This window comes from Molossus molossus, unplaced genomic scaffold, assembly GCF_014108415.1.
Source record: "Molossus molossus isolate mMolMol1 unplaced genomic scaffold, mMolMol1.p scaffold_m16_p_19, whole genome shotgun sequence".
In the NCBI taxonomy this organism is placed as follows: domain Eukaryota; kingdom Metazoa; phylum Chordata; class Mammalia; order Chiroptera; family Molossidae; genus Molossus; species Molossus molossus.
In genome coordinates, this window is record NW_023425354.1 from 46,939,390 (window position 1) to 46,959,494 (window position 20,105).

The 20,105-nt window shown below is 46.7% G+C and overlaps 1 protein-coding gene across 11 annotated transcripts in view; it reads right to left on the reverse strand.

The window, feature by feature from the left end:
* MINK1 (misshapen like kinase 1) overlaps window positions 1-20,105 on the reverse strand; it is a 64,691-nt gene that overhangs the window by 9,119 nt on the left and 35,467 nt on the right. For all 11 annotated transcript variants that reach the window (XM_036267899.1, XM_036267901.1, XM_036267900.1 and 8 more), the window contains exons 2-12: window positions 9,582-9,647; window positions 7,827-7,883; window positions 7,629-7,754; window positions 4,745-4,855; window positions 4,218-4,308; window positions 3,641-3,771; window positions 3,294-3,348; window positions 3,091-3,169; window positions 2,685-2,860; window positions 2,142-2,211; window positions 1,591-1,801 (exon numbers count right to left, since the gene is read on the reverse strand). In XM_036267899.1, the coding sequence (XP_036123792.1) occupies window positions 1,591-1,801; window positions 2,142-2,211; window positions 2,685-2,860; window positions 3,091-3,169; window positions 3,294-3,348; window positions 3,641-3,771; window positions 4,218-4,308; window positions 4,745-4,855; window positions 7,629-7,754; window positions 7,827-7,883; window positions 9,582-9,647 (1,173 nt within the window). The remainder of the gene's footprint in view (window positions 1-1,590; window positions 1,802-2,141; window positions 2,212-2,684; window positions 2,861-3,090; window positions 3,170-3,293; window positions 3,349-3,640; window positions 3,772-4,217; window positions 4,309-4,744; window positions 4,856-7,628; window positions 7,755-7,826; window positions 7,884-9,581; window positions 9,648-20,105) is intronic.

Below are 20,105 nucleotides of genomic sequence, written 5' to 3' on the forward strand. Positions count from 1 at the left end.
TGAATTTCTCCTATTCACGTCCAATTAGTACAACTGATAAGACTGTACTATCCAGCAAATCTAAGCTGAAACAAAGTAAAAGGTAGTTTTTAGAAGGATCTTTCATGTTCAGAAAGAGAGAGGAAGAGAAACAAAGGGAAGAAGGGGGAAAAAAAGAAGAAAAGAAAAAACCCTAAGGGGCCATTACAGTGGGGGACCTTTGCTGTGCCTATCTCTACAAGGAGGCCTACTTCAGGAAACACCATCCAAGTACCTGAAAAAATATTTACTTAAAAATCTGCACTATGTTCTCTTGTATCAAGCAGGCTTTCTTGCAAATTATTTTTTGTTCAACAAAGATTGGGGCCTGCTCTGGGGAAAAATACATAGTGTGGATGACACTATTCATTTTTTTGTGAAGCCCAGCTCTCCATGAACTCTGAAATTATGTAGTTGTTTCAACAAAAATTTCACCATTTAAGGCATTTTTAAAACCAACCTATACCTTGCATTTCCCACCATACTCCTTTGCAAAACAAATACATTTAAATGTATATGCATACAGACACATATATCTTTTAAACTGGCGATGTAAAACAAAAAATAGAGAGAAAAAACTGGAGCTATTTAAAAATAGGATTCTTGCCCGGCCAGTGTGGTTCAGTGGTTGAGCATCAACCCATGCACCAAGAGATCGCCGGTCTGATTCCCGGTCAGGGCACATGCCCAGGTTGTGGGCCTGATCCTCAGTGGGGGGCATGTAGGAGGTGGCAAATCAATGTTCTCTCTCATCGATGTTTCTCTCTCTACCTCTCCCTTTCTCTCTCTCTAAAATCAATAAAGGGAAAAAAAAAAAAATATATATATATATATATATATATATAGGATTCTTGCCCAGCTGGTGTGGCTCAGTGGTTGAGCATTGACCCATGCACCAAGAGGTCGCTGGTTCAATTCCCAGTCAGGGTACATGCCCAGGTTGTTGGCCAAATCCCCAGTGGGGGGTGTGCAGGAGGTGGCCAATGTTCTCTCTCATCGATGTTTCTCTCTCTAAAATTAATAAAGAAAAAAAAATTAAAATAAGTGAATAAAAATAACATTCTCTATTAAAATGAATTTCTCCCACCCACCTCCAATTAGTCCGACTGACAAGACTGTACTTTCCAACAAATCTAAACCAAACAAAAGTAAAAGGAGGATCTTTAGAAGGTTCCTCGTCATGTTCAGACCAGATAACTGCTTGACAGTCAGATGCCCAGGGGCCTGCAGTGTTTGTATACAGACTCCCAGCTCCCAGGGGCTAGACAAACCTCGTGTGGAGGTTTGTAAAAACAGTCCTGTCTGTGGGAAACCAGTTCAGCTTTTCAGAAATGGCTCTGCTCTGAAGGGATTCTGATAGCACAACCATCCACACAGGGTTGGCAAACGAGCCATGTACCTGGGGTCTGGGCCTCTAACAGAGGACAGAACCTTTTTTATCCAAATCTGAACGAACAGAGTTAGGAAGCCCGGGCTTGTGCCCTCTTCTCCCTGATGCCCTAACGGAACCAGGGATGGGACCAGGAGAGGTCGCTGAACCAGACCTGGCCCAGGTCCTCCAGGACAGCCCACCTCCTCGACACGCCGCCGCTCTTCCTTCTGCTCCTCGATGCGGCGCTGCCGCTGGTGCAGGAGGTGTTTGATGTGTGCCTCGGGGTCTCGTTGCTGTTGCTGCTGCAGCTGCTGCTGCTGCTTTAAAGCCTCTGAGTTGCTTTTATTCTCCTGCTGGAGCCGGAGAAACTCCCGGCGCAGTGTGGACTCGCCAGGCACGTTCATGATGGAGCTGGGTCAGGGTGGCACAATGGAGGTTGGGGTCAGAACCCAGACATTCCCCACTCATGCCTGGGGAGTCACCTGAGTGGGTGGCTTACGTGGACCAGACAGTCTGCCTCTGGACAATCTCCCCTGCCCAGTCGTGGGCTCTGTCCTCCAGTAGTATCCCAGCCTGCAGCCCTGAATCACCCTCCCCACTTCTTGCCCATTCAAGCCATTTCTTCTTAACACTCAGAGACTATTTTATGGGTCTCTAACCCACCATCCTGACTGAGACTCCCCAAGCCAAGGATCACTAATGTCCCCTCAGACAAAAAGTCAGGCCCCCAAACTCCACCTGCCAAGCCCACCTTGGCTCTCCTTCCTCTCCATGGCTGTCATCTTCCTCTTCACTGCCGCTGTATTCATACTCTGTCTCTTCTGCAGGGGGGGAGATCACTGCTGTTTCTTCACCCAGTGCCCCAGACCCCACCCTGGGCTAGAGAAACCTTAGATGGGGACAAGCAATAAAATCTATCTGGATGGCCATGCACCTGGGTCCCTGCCCACCTTCTTGGAGCAATGGAATGTCATGGGTCTCAGGTCTGGGCTTGGACAGACATGGAGATTAGACACCACAGTGGGTGGATGTGATCAAATGTGTGTGTGTACTTACAAATGAATGTGCTCAACAGGAAGCGTTTATAAGGCTGTAAAAGGGCCACACTCATTTGGAAGGCTGACTTGAATTGGTGCAATGAGATAAAGCCCTTTGGTGTTGGAAGTTTGGGAACAGAGATCTCTTTGGATAGGAAGAGCTGGGGTCTGGGAGGGAGCCAGGAGCCAGGCTGGTGAAGAGGAGCAGGGGTGGAAGTGTGTGCTGGGACCCACCACCTACCTCCTCCCCCACTGACCTTTCTCGCCTCGCTTCTTCCGAGATCGGTCGATGTGGTCCTTGAGCTGGATGCGGACCTGCCGCTCCGTGGGCTGGTCACGGATGAAGGGAAATTTGAGCAGCTGTTCTGTTGGTGGGCGGCTCAGGTATGTCTTGATGAGACATGTGTCAATGAAGTCGATGAACTTCTTAGACCTGGAAACAATGGCTCACACTAGGAGGGCCCCCTTGGAAGGGGATGTTGCAGAAGGAAGAGGGGAGGTCATTCATCAAAAAGCCACCTTGACTTCTCTTTTGTCATCCCCATTTCCCAACACCCATGCCCTCTAATGCTCTGGCTGCAGTGCCAGCCTGAATGCAGGGGACTGTGGTGGGGGTGGCCTTGTCCAGAGACCTTCCTAGACACCAAATCCCCAAAGACCTACCATTTCTTGGACTTGAGCCTGGGTGGCGGGTTCCGAGGGATGAGGAAGAGGGCTCGCATAGGATGCATGTCACAAAGGGCTGGGACACAGAAGAAACACCATCAGTCCCTTTCCCGTGCTGTGACCCTAAAGGAGCCCCGCTCACCATGACCTCCCCCAGCCACCTCTCCCTACAGCCCTTCTCTCCCACACTCCATACTTACGGGGGGCTCCCTCTGCCATCTCGATGGCTGTGATTCCTAGAGACCAAATGTCACTCTATGGAGGGGAGAGAAAGGGCAGGTGAATGTTCCTGACAACTCTTCACCTACTGTCCCTGGTCCTTCAGAACCACTGGCTGGCCCACACCCCTTCCTGAGGCCCCTGTCCTTTAACCCTGCATGTTGTCCAACTTACCCCATATTCCCATCCACAATTCCCTTGCCACAAAATGTCCCCCAACCTCTCATAGCTATCATCATTAGACCTTCATTTTGCCCCCCAAACTGCTCGTCACCCCATCTCACTTCCTGCCCTTGGCTGCCTCCATGCTCCATACTCTGCTCCATACCCTGTAATCATAGGTGGCATCAGGGTTCTCATCACAGGCGATGACCTCCGGGGCCATCCAGTAGGGGGTCCCAATGAAGGTGTTTCGCCTTCCCACGGTGCGGTCCAGCTGAGCACTCACCCCAAAATCCACTGAGAAGACATGGAGGAAGGGTCATAACAGAGTGTCCCCTCTGCTCCCCTCATCTTGGACCCGGTAGGGGCGGATCCCAAGGCAGCTGAGGTCCCTGCTCTACCTAGACACTCCCTGGACCTCTCCCATCCAATCAACATCCTGAAGAACCTGACCTAGTCTTCCTGCGTCTTGGGGAAAAACCAAGGTGAAAGGACCAAGGGACAACATCCCAGATCAAAATATGCCATCTCCCCAGAGGGACCTGCACGGCACTGGGGACATAACAGACAACAGGGCGAACACGTCTCAAGTGGTTTTCAGAAGGAAGCGGGCACCCCAGCGGAGGATATGGGAAAGCAAGCCTCCCAGACCACAGGTGTGGGGCTTAAGCCACCAGAGGGAAAAGGGGCTTCTCGCTGTCCTGAGGTGAGGAGGCCCCGTCTGCCCAGAAGGAATCGCACACCTAGCTTGACCTCGGCATTCTCTGTCAGCAGCACGTTCTGCCCCTTGATATCTCGGTGAATCACCTTGTGGGCGTGGAGATGGGCCAGACCCTGGGAAAGGGAAGTGGGGGAAATTAGCCTTCATGTTGGAGGGGATAGGAAAGAATGAGGACTGGGACTGACCGAGAGGAAGCTATTAGTCCGGACGGGGCTGAGCTGATGGAGCAGCCCTCTTCACCACGTGCCCAAGTGCAGGCTGAGATTTTCTGGAGTTTCCTCAGTGCGGGGCTCCTGGGCATTCCCAGCAAGTGTGGGTAGCAAGTGGAGAAGTAGCAGAGCTTGGAAACAGAGGCACTTGTTTCCTCCAACAGTCTGAGAGTCCCCAAGGTTAGGCCTCTGTCTCTAGCCCCCAACCCGAGCAGGCCCTCTGCTCCTTAAAGAGGGCATAATGCCATTTCCTCCTCAGTCAGGGAGGGTCCATGCCCAGGGAGAAGCTCGGGGGGGGGGGGGGGTGCAGGAGCAGGAGGTGGAGAGGGCTGATGCTCACCCGCAGAATCTCCCTGCAGATGTAGGCAATACAGTCCTCCTTCAGGGCATTCCCTTTTGTATTCTTTACCAGGTCTGTCACGGAACCAGCACCACAGAACTCCATGACCAGCTATGGTCCCAGGGAGCACCAGAAGGAAAAGCAGCAGTTAGGCAAGGCCCCTTTCCCCTGCCAGCTCCCTAGAGGACAACCAGAGGCCTCGGGGCCACATGACCCCCTCAAAAAAGCCACAGAACTTCCTGAGATTAGGGCAGTGGTTCTCAACCTTCCTAGTGCTGCGACCCTTCAGTACAGTTCCTCATGTTGTATGTGGGCGTATCTGCATGTGGATGGACTCGCCTGGAGACGGATAGAGGAGCAGTGTCTCGGTTCCTAAGACCATCGGAAATATGTGTTTTCCGATGGTCTTAGGTGACCCATGTGAGAGGTTGAGAACCGCTGGATCAGGAGAAAAAGAGGAATGGAATCCAGTCAGAAAAGACAGGGAAGGTGGGTCTGGGGGACATGGTCTGTTTCCAGAGTAGGAGCCCAAGGAATCCCTTAAGTTGTAGATAAAATGAGGTGGGTATGTGCATTCTCGTTGGGGAAGGATCCAATGCTCTCATCAGATCCTCTTTCGGATTCATAACCTCAGAAAGGTTAAGAAATACTACTCTGGAGCAGAGTCGGCAAACTATGGCCAATGAGCTAAGCATGGTTTTTACATTTTTATTTATTATTATTATTTTTAAATCCTCACCCAAATATTATTTTTCCATTGATTTTCAGATAGAGTGGGACAGAGGGAGAGGGAAGGAAAGAGAAACATCAATGTGAGAGAGATACACCGATTGGTTGCCTGCTACATGACCCCAACCCGGGCCAGGGATCCAACTACAACCAAGGTACCCTTGACCAGGAATCAAACCCGTGAGTCTTTGGTCCACTGGTTGACGCTCTGACCACTGAGCAAACAGCCACGATGGTTTTTACACTTTTAAATGGCTGAGAAGAATAAAAAAAAGAACCACATGACATGCAAATTATAGTGTCTTAATAAAGGTTTTGGGAGATACAGTGATACCCTCTCCTTTATATATTGTCCATGGCTGCTTTCATGGAACAATGGCTGAGCTGAGTAGTTGTGACAGACAGTGTGACCCACAAAGCCCCAAATATTTGCTATCTGGCCCTCACAGAAAAAATTTACCAACTTCTCATCCCAGGACAGGAAAGGGGCTAGAATCAGCAGGTCTGCTAGAGACAAAAACAGTGAATTGGGTCTACCAGGGGGCTGCAGGAGGGAAGCTGGTAGTACTTTGGGAGAAACTCCACCAACAGAGAGGCAAGGCCAAGGCAGGGAGATGAGCAGAGCTCCCTGCACCATCTATAGGGAAGAACCAGAGACTCAGAGGCAGGTGCCAAAAGGGAAGTCCCCCTGATGACAGGCATGTTAGTCCAAATGTTTCATATATGCTCCACATCTGAGCATAGCAGAGTCGGGGGGGGGCAATGTCCAACAGGTCCAGAAGGGGGCGCCTGGCCTCTTGTTCTCAAGGATCTCTCACTAGGTAGTTGGCAGGTAAACCTACCTGACACATTCCTCACCTTTCTTTGTGCATACAAAATGTGAATGTGTGTGTGTGCACTCATGCATGCCTTCAAAAAGACTAGTGTACAGAAAGTAGGGATCACTGTGCAGGAGGCAACCAATCGATTTGTCTCTGTCATGTTGATAAGCCCTGGCCGGTTTGTCTCAGCAGTTGGAGCATTGGTCTGCAGACCAAAGGTCATGGGTTCGATTCCCAGTCAAGGGCAGGTACCTGGGTTTCAGGTTCGATCCCCAACCCTGTTAGGGGCCATGCAGGAGGCAATCATTCTCACATCAATGTTTCTCTCTCTCTCTCTCTTCCACTCTATCAAAAAAAAAAAAAACAATGGAAAAATGTCCTCAGGTGAGGATTAACCAAAAAAAGAAAAAAAGCAGGGCCTGGCTGGTGTGGCTCAGTGAACTGAGCATCGTCCCATGGACTGAGAGGTCTGGGTTCAATTACTGTCAGGGCACATGCCTGGATTGCAGGCTCGATCCCCAGTAGGAGGCGTGCAGGAGGCGGCCAATTGATGTTTCTCACATCAATATTTCTATCTTTCTCTCCCTTCCTCTCTTAAAAAAATAAATGTTTTTTTTGTTTTTTTTTAAAAAGCAGGGACCATGATTCACGCTTATCTGTGCAGGGTACACAGATGGTGCTTAATAAGTATCGCTTACCTGGCAACTGTTGCAAGGGGAGACCTGGTATGAGCTCCAACCCCCTGGGTGGCCCCTCCCCCCACTGCCTTTGCTCAGCTGGCGCCATGATCCCTGTTGCTCTGTCTTTTGGTCTGGCGGAGCACCAAAGAGGGCGAGGCTGAGGAATTAGCTGGCACCAGTGCCCAGGTAGGGAGGGTGAATGACTTAGAAATGTTCTGGACCAGGAGGGAATTTGGAAAAGACCAAAAGAGCTACAGTAAGCTCTGGTTAGAACAATCACTGCCAGGAGGGTCTGCACAGCTCTGTCTGTTACCCACCATAGACAGCTTGGTCGGCTGCTTTCCTAGGAGCTGTGCCAATGCAGCAGAACTCAGGAACCTATCTCCTTATGGTCTCTTCCAGCCCCTGCTAGGATTATACTGCTCACCACTTATGAAATGCCCGCTGGACACAGGGTAAAGCACTGGTTAGGGCAAAGGTGGGGGCAAACCCCAGAACTCCTGACACCAAAGCACCCAGAGAACAAGAGGCTGCAAAGTGTCGGGGATTCTGTGTGGGTCAGGAGGTCCCTCAATCTATACACAGGAGAGGCTGTGGGACTTCAGAAATGGCTGGCAAGGAGGGGCAGGGGGCAGGCCAGAGGGCACTTCTCACCCAGAGCTGGTCGTCGTTTCCAGGGGGACTCTTCTTGATGAAGGCCCCATAGTAGGTGGCAATGTTGCGGTGGTGAGAGTATTTTTTCAACATGTTGATCTCCTGTTTGATCTCTTCTTCCTCGTCCTAGGTGAATGGGAGGAGGTGAGCCCCCTTCTCAATGCACCAACCCTTCCTTTACCCTGTGCTGCTCCCTACCTCCGTGACATCCATGACCTTGATGGCAGCCAGCTGCCCAGTCTTGACATGCCGACCCTGCGGACAGAGAGATGGACATAGAGAGATCTGGGCCCATGTTCATGGTGGGACTGATTCTAGAAGCCACACCTTTTGGCTCTTTTCTGTCTTAGAATGTGTCCCTCATGGTGACGAGACATCTCAACATATGGATTGGTCACAGGATTTTCTGGGCTACAGAAAAACTACCAAGACTGGATTTCCAAGCTCTGTGCTCGATATAGATGAAGGGTCTGCTCCCTTAAAATACTCGAGAGACAAGTGAGAGACACACATATTCTGTTCCTGCCTCTCCAGCTTGGACTTCCTACAGTTTGAAACTTAGAGCAGAGAGTGAAAGATACCTTCTCCATCCTCAGAAGGAGCTAGAGGGAGCGAGGGAAGGAGGCTAAGGAGGGAGGGCCTTTGCTTCTCTCTTTCTGCATCTTGTATGTGAAACAAGTCCCTCTGGAGAGGAGGATTTTCCCAGGATTCCCAACCAACTCCTCCCCCCAGGCTTTTGTTTTGTTGACAGGAAAGAATTAAGATAGAGCTGAGATTTTTAGGGAACTTGGGGAAACACAGAAGAGCCAACTGACACGAGTTGATGGCCCCATCACCAGTGCCGAGGGGAAGAAATTTCTCCTATATACAGTATGGCCGTGCCGTTCTTCTCCTTCTCCCTCCTGAATTCCCAGCAGGAGCCATGTGGGGCTTGGACAGGAAAGCCCAAGGCTTCCTGGGAAAGAGTAGGGTGAGGGAAAGCAGCCCCTCATGGGGATGAACATGGGTGTTGCCAGGCCATGGACTATTTTTATCCTCAGCAGTCAATCAAGACCCCAAGCCCAAAAAAAGCAGAACACAGAGCTACAATTTCTATGGCAACGAGTAGACAAGAGATGAGAAAGTGGGGGAAGGGGTGCCTGTTTCCTAGAGCCTACATGGAAGAAGGGTAAGAGAAAGGCAGGTGGTCCCAGTGACCCAGGAAACAGGCCCCTGAGACGCAGAGGAGACGTGTGAAAAGACCCAGCATCGTGTCTGGAGACAAAGAAGCCAGCATGTGTTCTGGGGGCCTCCAGCTCTGGGGCAGCTTCCACCTTGAACATCTCTCTGCTGTGGCCACCTCCCCCCATTCAAGTGTGGCCAGTGATCAGGCCACGTGAGAGGGCTGAGTTGGCCAGGCTACAAGCTACAATCAGTGGCTGAGGAAACGTCACTTTTGTGGGAGAGAGGCAGTCTCAAAAGCAGAAGGCCTGAGCTCTGGTTCCAGCCCTGCGGCAGGCCAGCTGTGGGAGCTCAGGAAAGCTACTTCCCCTCTGCAGAAGGTCACTCATTAGATCCCACCCACTCCAAGTCCTGGGTTTCTCTGTTGTCTTGGGAGAAGCCAAACCTGCACCTTTGGCCTCAGCTTTACTTTGGACTCCTAGATGAGCTCTGATACATACGTCCCCATGCCATTCCCTCTGCCTTCACCTGTCCCTTCCCCACGCCCCATTCAACTCCAGACCTGTTCCTGTGACACCAGGAGTAGTTCTCAACTCAGGCAGAGGCCAGCAAAAACACCCCCACTTCTTGTTGCGTCCTTCCCACATTACTTTTATTCTCTTCTCCTCTCTCCCCTTTCCCAGGGCCCCCAGCATCTGCAATCCCAGTTTTCCTGACCTGGAATACACCTCTTCCACCCTTCCTGAGAGGGGCCCATGGAAGACAGCCACGCTTCTGCACCATTAGTCTCACCTTGTACACCTGTCCGTAGGTTCCATTGCCAACCACCTCCACCAGCTCAAAGATACCAGCAGGGTCCTGGAGGGGAGGGGAGAGGGAGAGAAAGAATAAGGTGTCAGGACTTCAGAAAAAGATGATGTAGCCTGGAGTGGGGGGTGGAGGGGAGAAGGTACTCAATCAGGAGAGAAGAGTGAGGATGAGTATATTATGAGAGGCCTGCCAGCTGCCCCTTTCCTGGATTGGTTCAGAGTTCATGTTCTATGGGAAAAGGTCAGAAGATGAGAGAAAACAGAAGCCAGAGCCCAGCTAGCTTTTCAAAGATATGTTCCTGATTTCAAACTCAATGAAAAACTCAGAATTTGTAGCCTACCTGCAAAACAGGGTGCCTGAGTTGGTGTCAACTTTAAATGAGGCAATGCCCATAAAGTGCTTAAGACAGTGCCTGGCACAGGGCATACGTGCAATAAAAGTTACTTACAGTTATTAAGTTTTTAAATCAGGGAGTTGGAATTTGAGAGCCACCATGCTTTTGTCATTTTCCTCCTTCCCAGTCCCCCCGAAACTGAGGGCTTCAGAGCCAGTGTTTGTGGCCTCTGGGGGGTAGAAGAGACCACTAGGTTGGGAGGAAGAGCAGGTCACAGCGAGAGGGCCACTGGGAAGGACAGATGAGAACTTTCAGTTCCTGCTTTCCTGAGCCAAGCGGTGCCAGGAGGAGAGGGCCCGAAGGGCTCAGACAAAGCGTCTAAAGAGGCTCATCGCCTGCTGGGCCAAGAGCAGGCAGCCTGGCTGAGCAGCACAGCTGCCGGGAGGCCGCCCACACCCTCCTGGCAGGACTTCTTTTTTGAAAGAGGGACAGAGGCTGGGAAGTGGAGCTGCAAGCTGAGAGCAGCCTGGCTCCTGTGCGTCTGCAGACTGGGCAGACCCTCTCCCACAGGACTGAGAGGGAGGCACGGAGTGAGGATGTCAGGAAACACACTCTCCGGGCAGTGCTTGGGCCTTGGTGCTGATAATCCTGAAACTATATCATCTGCCGGGCCAGTGTGGCTCAGTGGTTTGATGTCATCCCGTGGACTGAGAGGTCCTGGTTCACTTCCCAGTCAGGGCATATGCCTGGGTTACAGGCTCGATCCCCAGGAGTTGTTTCTCTCTCACACTGATGTTTTGATCTCTCTCCCTTCCTCTCTCTCTAAAAATCAATGAAAATATATATTTTTTAAAAAGTAGATAATCTAAAACTTGTTTCTCCCTAATTTTGAAAACCAATCTAGGATTTCTTTAAAAAACAAACAAACAGCCCTGGCCGGTTTGGCTCAGCGGTTAGAGCGTTGGCCTGCGGTCCTGAGAGACCCGGGTTCGGTTCCCGCTAAGGGCGCGTACCTCGGTTGCAGTTTGTCCCCGGCCCTGGTCGGTCGTGCGGGTGGCAGCCACTCGATGTGTTCCTTTCACATCGATGTTTCTCTCTCTCTCTGTTCCTCTCTCTCCCTCCCACTCTACCTGAACAAAAAATGGAAAAATGTCCTCGGGTGAGGATAAAAAAAAAATAAAAAAAATAAAAAACAAACAAACAAACCAAAAGAATCCTTCACCCTTCATCCACTGAAGCCAGCACATGGAACATTACTTGGGCATGTTGGAGACCAGCTAGACACCAGACCGAGGCTTTTTTAAGAATATCCTCACGGTATACTGTCTCTGTCCATTTTCTCAGAGAAGGGAACTGGAGGATTAGAAATATACTTCCCCTATCTGAGCACGTATTATCATGCACTGCAATTGTGTATTTACTTGTCTGTAAATTCCCGGAAGACAAGGACTAAGTCCTTCCTGCTTACCATTGTGTCCAGCACCCACCTAGCCCAGAGCCTAGCACACAGACACCTAAAAGAACATCCCAAACCTGCTCCAGGGGAAGACTTAACAGAAGTAGAAGAGGATCCCTTCTACATGGCTCTGCACAGGCCTGGGCTGACTAGGCCAAGAATTTCGTAGTTCTATGTTCAATTATTTAGCTCCAGCTGAAGTTACTAAAATAAAAAAAAAAGCTTTGAACAGGTCTAAGAAAATAGCAGGCCCCACGGGAAAGAGAGATATTGTCACTGCAGTGTGGGGGACTAATGAGAAGTTTGTCTGAACCTGAGAGCTGCAAAGAACCTGGAAGAAAGTATCCTGTCTATCTGCAAATCTAGACGTAGAGGAAGACAGCCCGGTTCCCTAAAGATCTCCCCAAAAGTAGGGCTCATCCATTTGGGGGCCTCTCAACTCTGATTGTTGAGAAGTTCTTTTCTGCATCTAACTTAGTTTTTTCTAGATGGACAGAGACAAGGAAAAATGACTTACGGGCATAATTTTCTGGATGCTCCTAATCTAAGAGAAAATATGATGGGCCCGTCAAAGTCACAATGATATCCCACCATCACCTCAAATCAGCACAAACAGATTTAATTGTATAATCTTAGCTCCAAATCTGTCTCCTCCCTATATGTTTGGGAGGCACTGAGGAATGAAAACAATCTTTGTGGTCAGACACACTGGGTTCAGATAACAATTTAATGGTATCAAGTCCGTTTTCTGACCCGCAAGCAAAGATAACCACACCTACTTGAAATAATTGTGCTGAGAATTAGGCTGAGACCGTGCCTGTGACATAGCAATTATGGTACCTACCATCCTCCACAGAGGCTAACCCCTCTCCACTTCTCAAGAGCAATACCATTTTCCACACCAAAATCCCACCTCTGTATCCTCCTCTATCCACTCCCTTCTTCCTTCTCCACAAACCTGTTTGTCTCTTCCTCTCAGCTCCTAAGGCACCACCCTGACCAATCCCTCTTCCCCTTCTCTAGCTCGCGCCTCACCACTCTTCCTTCTGCTGCCGCTGCCAGATTTCACTCTAGCATGGCGCTTTCCTGATTCTACTCTTCTGTCTAGAACCACCATGGCTCCCCACTGCCTACGAGGAGGGTCCAAACACCTCAGCCTGATAGCTACAGTTGCCCCGTCATCAGCCTACCAATAAATATTTTCCCAGTGTCTACATCTACCCTCCACTGAGCTAGGCCCTAATCAGGGAAAATCTATAAGGCAACTTTCTCTTCTTCCATCCATCCATTAAATATTTACTGAGTACTAACTGAATAATGACTCCTCAATTAGGCATAATGGGGAGCTCAGTGATATATGAGAAACATGGACGGTCCCTCAAGGGCCTTCTAACTTTACAAGTACCCCAACGTGTGCACACGGCAGTGTATGATTATTTGCCATAAGGGCAACTGAAAGCACTCGAGAGGGACTTTCTAAGGAGAACTTGAGCACTAGCTGTGTCCCTAAGCAGGTATTTAACTGTTTGGGGCCTATTCTTCCTCATACAAACTAACAGGGAGCTGAACTCGGTAAAAAACCTGTTTTGTGGTTTCAGGGGACAGAACTTAATTCAGGTTGGAAATCTCAGGCAGACTCCCCAGAGGAGATGGTGCCTCAGCTGGGCTTTGGAAGCTGGCAAAGGTTTCAGTTGGTGGTAAGAATTTAAGAGTGGGGAAGGCCATGACATGCTAAAGGATAGCAGTTTAGGTTTGGGTCTTGAGTTTGAGATGTCAGGGGATGTGTAGGAGTAAATGTCTATCGGGCGGTTAGAAACAAAGGTCTCGGGATAAAGATTTAGAGGACATTCACGAATGTGAGAGTTGGAGACAGGAGACAAGATGTCCAGGGACAGTGCACAGGGAAAAGAGAGTCAAAGAGCCAAGGCCAGCCTCTGAGGAATGGCTACATGCTACGTGCTGGAGAGCAGAACAGACACCAGAGGAGGAGGCAACCAAAGCGGGCTGAGGAAAACAGCACTGGCTTCGTGCCTAAGAAACCACTAGGAACCGCTGTGGGAGCTGCAGCTGTGAGAGCAGAAGGAGGGGATGGGCAATGAGGAAGTAAAGGCTATGGGTGCCACACCCTTACAGGAGAAAGCTATCTTTGAGAGCAAGGGGGAAATCAGATGATGCTAGAGAAGGCAGAAGGGCCAGACAAAAGGGTTTTTAAAATAGGGACAATCTCTCATGCTTGTGGGAGGGAAGAAGCCAGAAAGAGAGGAGACTGACGATGCTTGATGAGTTGAGTTTTTAATGATATATGTGTGTGGATGCATGTGTGTATTCCAATAGTATGTAAACTGTCTCTTCCACTAGTTTACATAGTGATAAAATACAACAGTGCCTATTTCTCTCTTATACACACACCCAATAATTCAGAATGCCCAGAAATGCTTAACAGTTCAAATATGATTTAAGCCCTGGCTGATTTGGCTCAGTGGTTGGAGCGTCGGCCTGTGGATTCCAGTCAAGGGCACGTACCTTGGTTGCAGTTCAGTCCCTGGCCCTGGTCAGGGTCATGTGGGAGGTAACCAATCAATATGTCTCTCTCACATCGATGTTTCTCTCTCTCTCTCCCTCCCTCCTATTCTGTCTGGAGACAAATGGGAAAAAAAAGTATCCTTGGATGAGGACTTAAAAAAAAAATATATATATATATATGTAAAATACATATAATCATATATGTGTGTGTGTATATACACACACATTTTTTTTTTTTTAATATATGAGATTTAGGCATTGATCTGGCCTCAAACATGAGTCCTTCATATATGTGCCTGTCTGTGCTTGGTCATCCTCTTTGATGGTGATCTAGAAGAGGTACCTGCAGAGGGAGGTGCTCTGCTCCCGGGAAGCCACTGAACAGTCCTGGCTTGCCCCCTGCACGTGGACACAGCTCTGTAACGATGCTGTTATAGGCCTTCTCCAGCTCTTTCTCTTGGTGCTCAAACTCTTTGCGCTCAGAAGTCTGATTCTTGTCCAGCCAGCTGCTGGCAGGTGGGAAGGGATGGGACAAGGGTATGAATAACTAGCGAGGAGGGAGGGAGAAGGACAGGATGAAATAAAAAGTGAAGAGATACTGGTCTGTTAGGGCAAACAGGAAGGAAGATGAGGGAACTCCATAAACATCTAATGACTGACTTGAATGACCATGTCTGAGGGAAAATCATCTACTAAATAGAATTGGGGGCCTGAGTGATGTCGAAAAAACTTGGGAATAGATGCTACACAGGGTGCTTTAGGATTGTGTTCCCCAAACTTCAGATATGTTAGAATCACCTGGGAATAAGACTTCCAGGATCTGCCTCCAGAGATTCTGATTTAGCACCACCAGCTCTGGGGTGAGGAGCAGGAATCTGCCTGTCTAGAATCCTGGGTGATTCTAACACAGAAGGCACTGGACCCATTTTGAGAAACACTGTACTTTAGGGAGTGACTAACAGATGAACGAACGATGTGGACTATCCAGAGATCTGAAGTCAGGCAGGCTGAGCAGTGGTAGGAGGACCAGCACCACTCTGGATGATCAACAACTGCTCTCTCCCACAATAGCTCTATAGTGCCTCTATCTTTACCCTCCATTTTCTTCCATGTTCAAGTATTGAAACATGCCTAAAAATGACCTCTCTCCTGTCAGCCAAGCCAATTACAAGTGTTTTTCAGGAAGTCTTCCCCTAGCTCCTCTAGTCCTCCACCACAAGCCGTCCCACTCATGAATTTCAACTTCAATTTCACACATTAATTTCATCTCCACCTTGAGTTTAAGTTCTTTAAGAATAGAACCAAATGGATATATTTTTAAAACATAATCTAAGAACAAGACAGGATTGTTTGCTCTTGCCACTTCTATTCAATGTTATGCAAGGAAATTAGGCAAAAAAAGGAAATAGAAGGCATCCAGATCGAAAAGGAAGTAAAACTATCTGTATGTGCAGATGACATAATCTTTTTTTTTTTTTTTTTTTTTATCCTCACCCGAGGATATTTTGTACAGATAGAGTGGGAGGGAGAGAGAGGAAGGGAGAGAGAGAGAGAAACATCGACGTGAAGGGACACATTGAGTGGCTGCCACCCGCACGACCAACCAGGGCCAGGGACAAACCGCAACCGAAGTACGTGCCCTTAGCGGGAACCGAACCCGGGTCTCTCCGGACCGCAGGCCGACGCTCTAACCGCTGAGCCAAACGGGCCAGGGCCAGATGACATAATCTTGTGTGTAGAAAATCCAAAACCCATTAAAAGCTGATCAGAACTGCCCTGGCCCGTTTGGCTCAGCAGTTAAGAGAGTCGGCCTGCGGTCCGGAGAGACCCAGGTTCGGTTCCCGCTAAAGGCGCGTACCTCGGTTGCAGTTTGTCCCTGGCCCTGGTTGGGTCATGCGGGTGGCAACCACTCGATGTGTCCCTTTCACGTCGATGTTTCTCTCTCTCTCTCCCCTACTCTATCCGAACAAAAAATGGAAAAAATGCTCTCGGGTGAGGATAAAAAAATAAATAAATAAATAAATAAAATAAAAGCTGATTAGAACTAATCAACGAGTTCAGCAGGTTGCAGGATACAAGTGCATTTCCATACTACAATAAATAGTCCAAAAACAAGAAGACCTAAATAAATGGAACAATATTCTATGTTCATGGATCAGGAGATTTAATTTTGTTAAGATATACAGACTCAATGCATTTCTATAAAAATCCCAGCTGGTTTTTTTGTAGAAATTGTTATCAATTTCTCTATAAAAATCATAGAGAAATGTAAGGGATCCAGAAGAGACAAACAATCCTGAAAAAGAACAAAGCTGGAGAGGAAGGCTCACACGTCCCAATTTCAAAACTTACTATACAGTTACAGTAATCAGGATAGTGTAGTACTGGCATACTGATATGACATACAGATCAATGGATCAGAATTGAGAATCCAAAAATAAACACTTAAATTTGTGGTCAATTAGCTTTTGACTAGAGTACCGACACCATCCTTCAATAGTCTTTTCAACAAATAGTGCTGGGATAGCCGAATACCCACATGCAAAAGAATGAAGCTGGACTCCTATCCTACCATATGTAAATAAATAACTCAAAATAAACCACAGATCCAAAAATGTAAAAGCTTAAATCATAAGTCTTAAAGGAAAACATAGGAGTAAATCTTCATGACTCAGCAATGGTTTCTTATACATGACACCAAAAACACAAGTAACAAAAGAAAAAAGAAGATAAATTAGACTTTTCAAAATTAAAAACTTTTGTGCTTCAAAGGACACCATCAAAAAAATGAAAACACAACTAACAGAATGGGAAAAAAACAATTGCAAATTATATATCAGATAAGGGACTTACCTCTGATAAGAGATTTTACTTGGAATATAGAAAGGACTCCTCAATAATACAATAACTCAACAATAAAAAGACAAATAACCCAATTAAAAATGGGCAGAGAATCTGAATAGACATTTCTCTAAAGAAGACATACAGTGGCCAATAAGCACATAAAAAGATGTTTAACATCATTAATCACTAGGATAATGCAAAAAACAAAACCAGAAGATACCACTTTACACCCACTAAAATAGTTATAATCAATAGGATGGATAATAACAAGCATTGGTGAGGATGTGAAGAATTTGGAATCTTCACACATTGTTGGTGGGAATATAAAATGAAGTCATTTTGGAAAACAGTTTGGCAGTCTGAACTGAAATGAAATGAAAATAGTGTATGTCCACACAAAAATCTGTACATGGAATGTTCACAGTGGCATTATACATAACAGCTAAAAAATAAGAAACCCCCTAAATGTCCATCAACTGAAGAATGAATAAAAGCAATATATCCATATAACAGAATATTATTTAGCAATAAAAAATATAAAGCATGCCCTGGCCAGTTTGGCTCAGCGGTTAGAGTGTTGGTCCGTGAACCAAAGAAGAGTCGCAGGTTTGATTCTGGTCAAGGGCATGTACCTCGGTTGCACTTCGGTCCCTGGCCTTGGTCAGGGTCATGGGGGAGGCAGCCAATCGATGTGTCTCTCTCATGTTGATGCTTCTGTCTCTCTCTTTCCCACTCTCGCTGAAGATAGACGGAAAAGTGTCCTCAGGTGAGGGGGAAAAAATGAAGTAATATTTCAACTATAACAGTGATGAAACTTGAAAAGATTATATTAAATTGAAGCCAGTCAATAAAGGCCACATATTGTATGGCTCCAATAATGTGTAAAACCCATAAATGGCAAATCCATAGTGAATGAATCTACTGGTCTGACACTGGTTAACAAAATTATATAGGTTTGCCCTGGCCAGCGTGGTTCAATGGTTAGAGCATTGGTCCATGAACCTAAGGGTCGCAGGCTCAATTCCCAGCCGCGGTTGAGGCATGTGAGGGAATATATCTCACATAGATGTTTCTCTGTCTCTCCCCCCGCACTCCCTATCCTTTCCATTCGAACTAAAATCAATGGAAAAAATACCCTCCAGTAAGAATTAACAACAAAATTATGTTTCACATGAACAATTTTATAATACATCATTCTGTATATTATATTGAATTTGCCACCCAAAGTCAAGACCCCTTTCATCACCATTTACCACCCCTTTACCCTCTTCTACTCCCCCCACTACCCTTTCCCTCTGGTAATCACCATACTGTTGTCTACCTGTGAGTTTTTCATTTGTTTGTTTAATCCCTTCACCTTTTTCACCCAGCCCCCTAAACCCCATACCCTCTAACAGTTGTCAGTCTGTTTTCTGTATCTGAAACTGTTTCTATTATTTGTTTATTTTGTTCATTAGATTTGTAATGTGAAATCATGTGGTATTTGTCCTTATCTGACTGGCTAACTTCACTTAGCATAATACTTTCCAGGCCCATCCATAATGTCAACAAAGGTAAAATTTCCTTTCATTTTATTTTTTTATGACCAAGCAGTATTTCATTGTGCAAAGTTACCACAGCTTTTTTTGTTTTTTCTTTACTGACTTTAGAGAGGAAGGGAGAGGGAGAGAGAAACATTGATGAAAGAGAACATCGACGGGCTGCCTCCTGCATGCCCCTACTGGGGATCTGGCCCACAACCTGGGTATGAATCCTAACCAGGAATCAAACCGGCAACCTCTCGGTGCATGGGTCGATACTCAGCCACTGAGCCACACTGGCCAGGCTACCACAGCTTTTTTATCCATTCATCTACTGATGGGAACTTGAGCTGCTTCCAAATCTTAGCTATTGTAAATAACACTGCAATAAACACAGGGGTGCATATATTATTTCAATCAGTGTTTTGGGTTTCTTTGGATATATTCCCAGAAGTGTTATCACTGGATCATAAGGCAGTTCCATTTTTAATTTTTGAGGAAACCATACTGTTTTTCACAGTGGCTGTATGCATCTGCATTCCCACCAACAGTGCACGGTGGTTCCCTTTTCCCTTGTTATTACTTGTTTGATTTTTTTATGATAGCCATCTGACAGGTGTGAGGTGATATCTAAATGTCGTTTTAATGTGCATTTTGCTGATGATCAGTGACGCTAAATATCTTTTCATATGTCTATTGGCCATCTTATGTCCTCTTTAGAAAAATGTCTAGTCGGGCCTTTGACCATTTAATTGGATTGTTTTTTGGGTGTTGAGTTGTGTAAATTCTTTGTAAATTTTAGATATTAACCTCTTATCAGTTGTTATCATTGGCGAATATGTTCTCCCATTTGGTGAATTGTCTTTTCATTTTGTTAATGGTTACTTTTGCTCTGCAAAAACTTTTTAGTTTGATGAAGTACCATTTGAGTATTTTTCTTTTGTTTCCCTTGCCTGAGAAAAAATACTGGTATGAGAAATGTGTGAGGTTTTACTGCCTATGTTTTCTTCTAGGATTTGTATGGTTTTGAGTCTTACACTTAGGTCTTTAATCCATTTTGAGTTTATTCTTTCGTATGGTGTAAGAAGGTGGTCTAATTTCATTTTTTCCCCCACATATCTGTCCAATTTTCCCAACACCATTTATTGAATAGACTATCTTTATCCCACTGTATGTTCTTGCCTTCTTTGTCAAATATTAATTGATCACAAAGACTTGGGTTTATCTCTGGGCTTTCTATTCTGTTCCAGTAACCTATATTCTGTTTTTATGCCAGTACCATGCTGTTTTTATTACTATAGCCTTGTAGTATAATGTGATATCAGGTAGTGGGATTCCTTCAACTTTGTTCTTCTTTCTCAAGATTACTGTGGCCATTTATGATCTTTTGCAGTTCCAAAAAAATTTTTGGAATATTTGTTCTATGTCTGTGAAATATGCCATTGGTATCTTGATAGGAATTGCACAGAATTTATAGACTGCTTTGAATAGTATGGACATGTTAAAAATATGTTTTTATTGATTTGAGAGAGAGAGGAAGGAAGGAGAGGGAAGGAGAGAAAAAGAAAGATGAGGGTAGAGAAACATCAACGTGAGAAACATTAATCGGTTGTCTTTTGCACTCCCCCTACTAAGGATTGAGCCCAAAACCTGGGCATGTGCCCTGACTGGGAACTGAACCGGCAAACTTTTGGTGTACGGGATGAAGCCCAATCAACTGAGCCACACCAGCCTGGGCAGTACGGATATTTTAATGATGTTAATTCTTTCTACCCATGAACATGGTATGTGCTTTTACTTATTTGTATCTTCTTCAATATCTTAGAAAT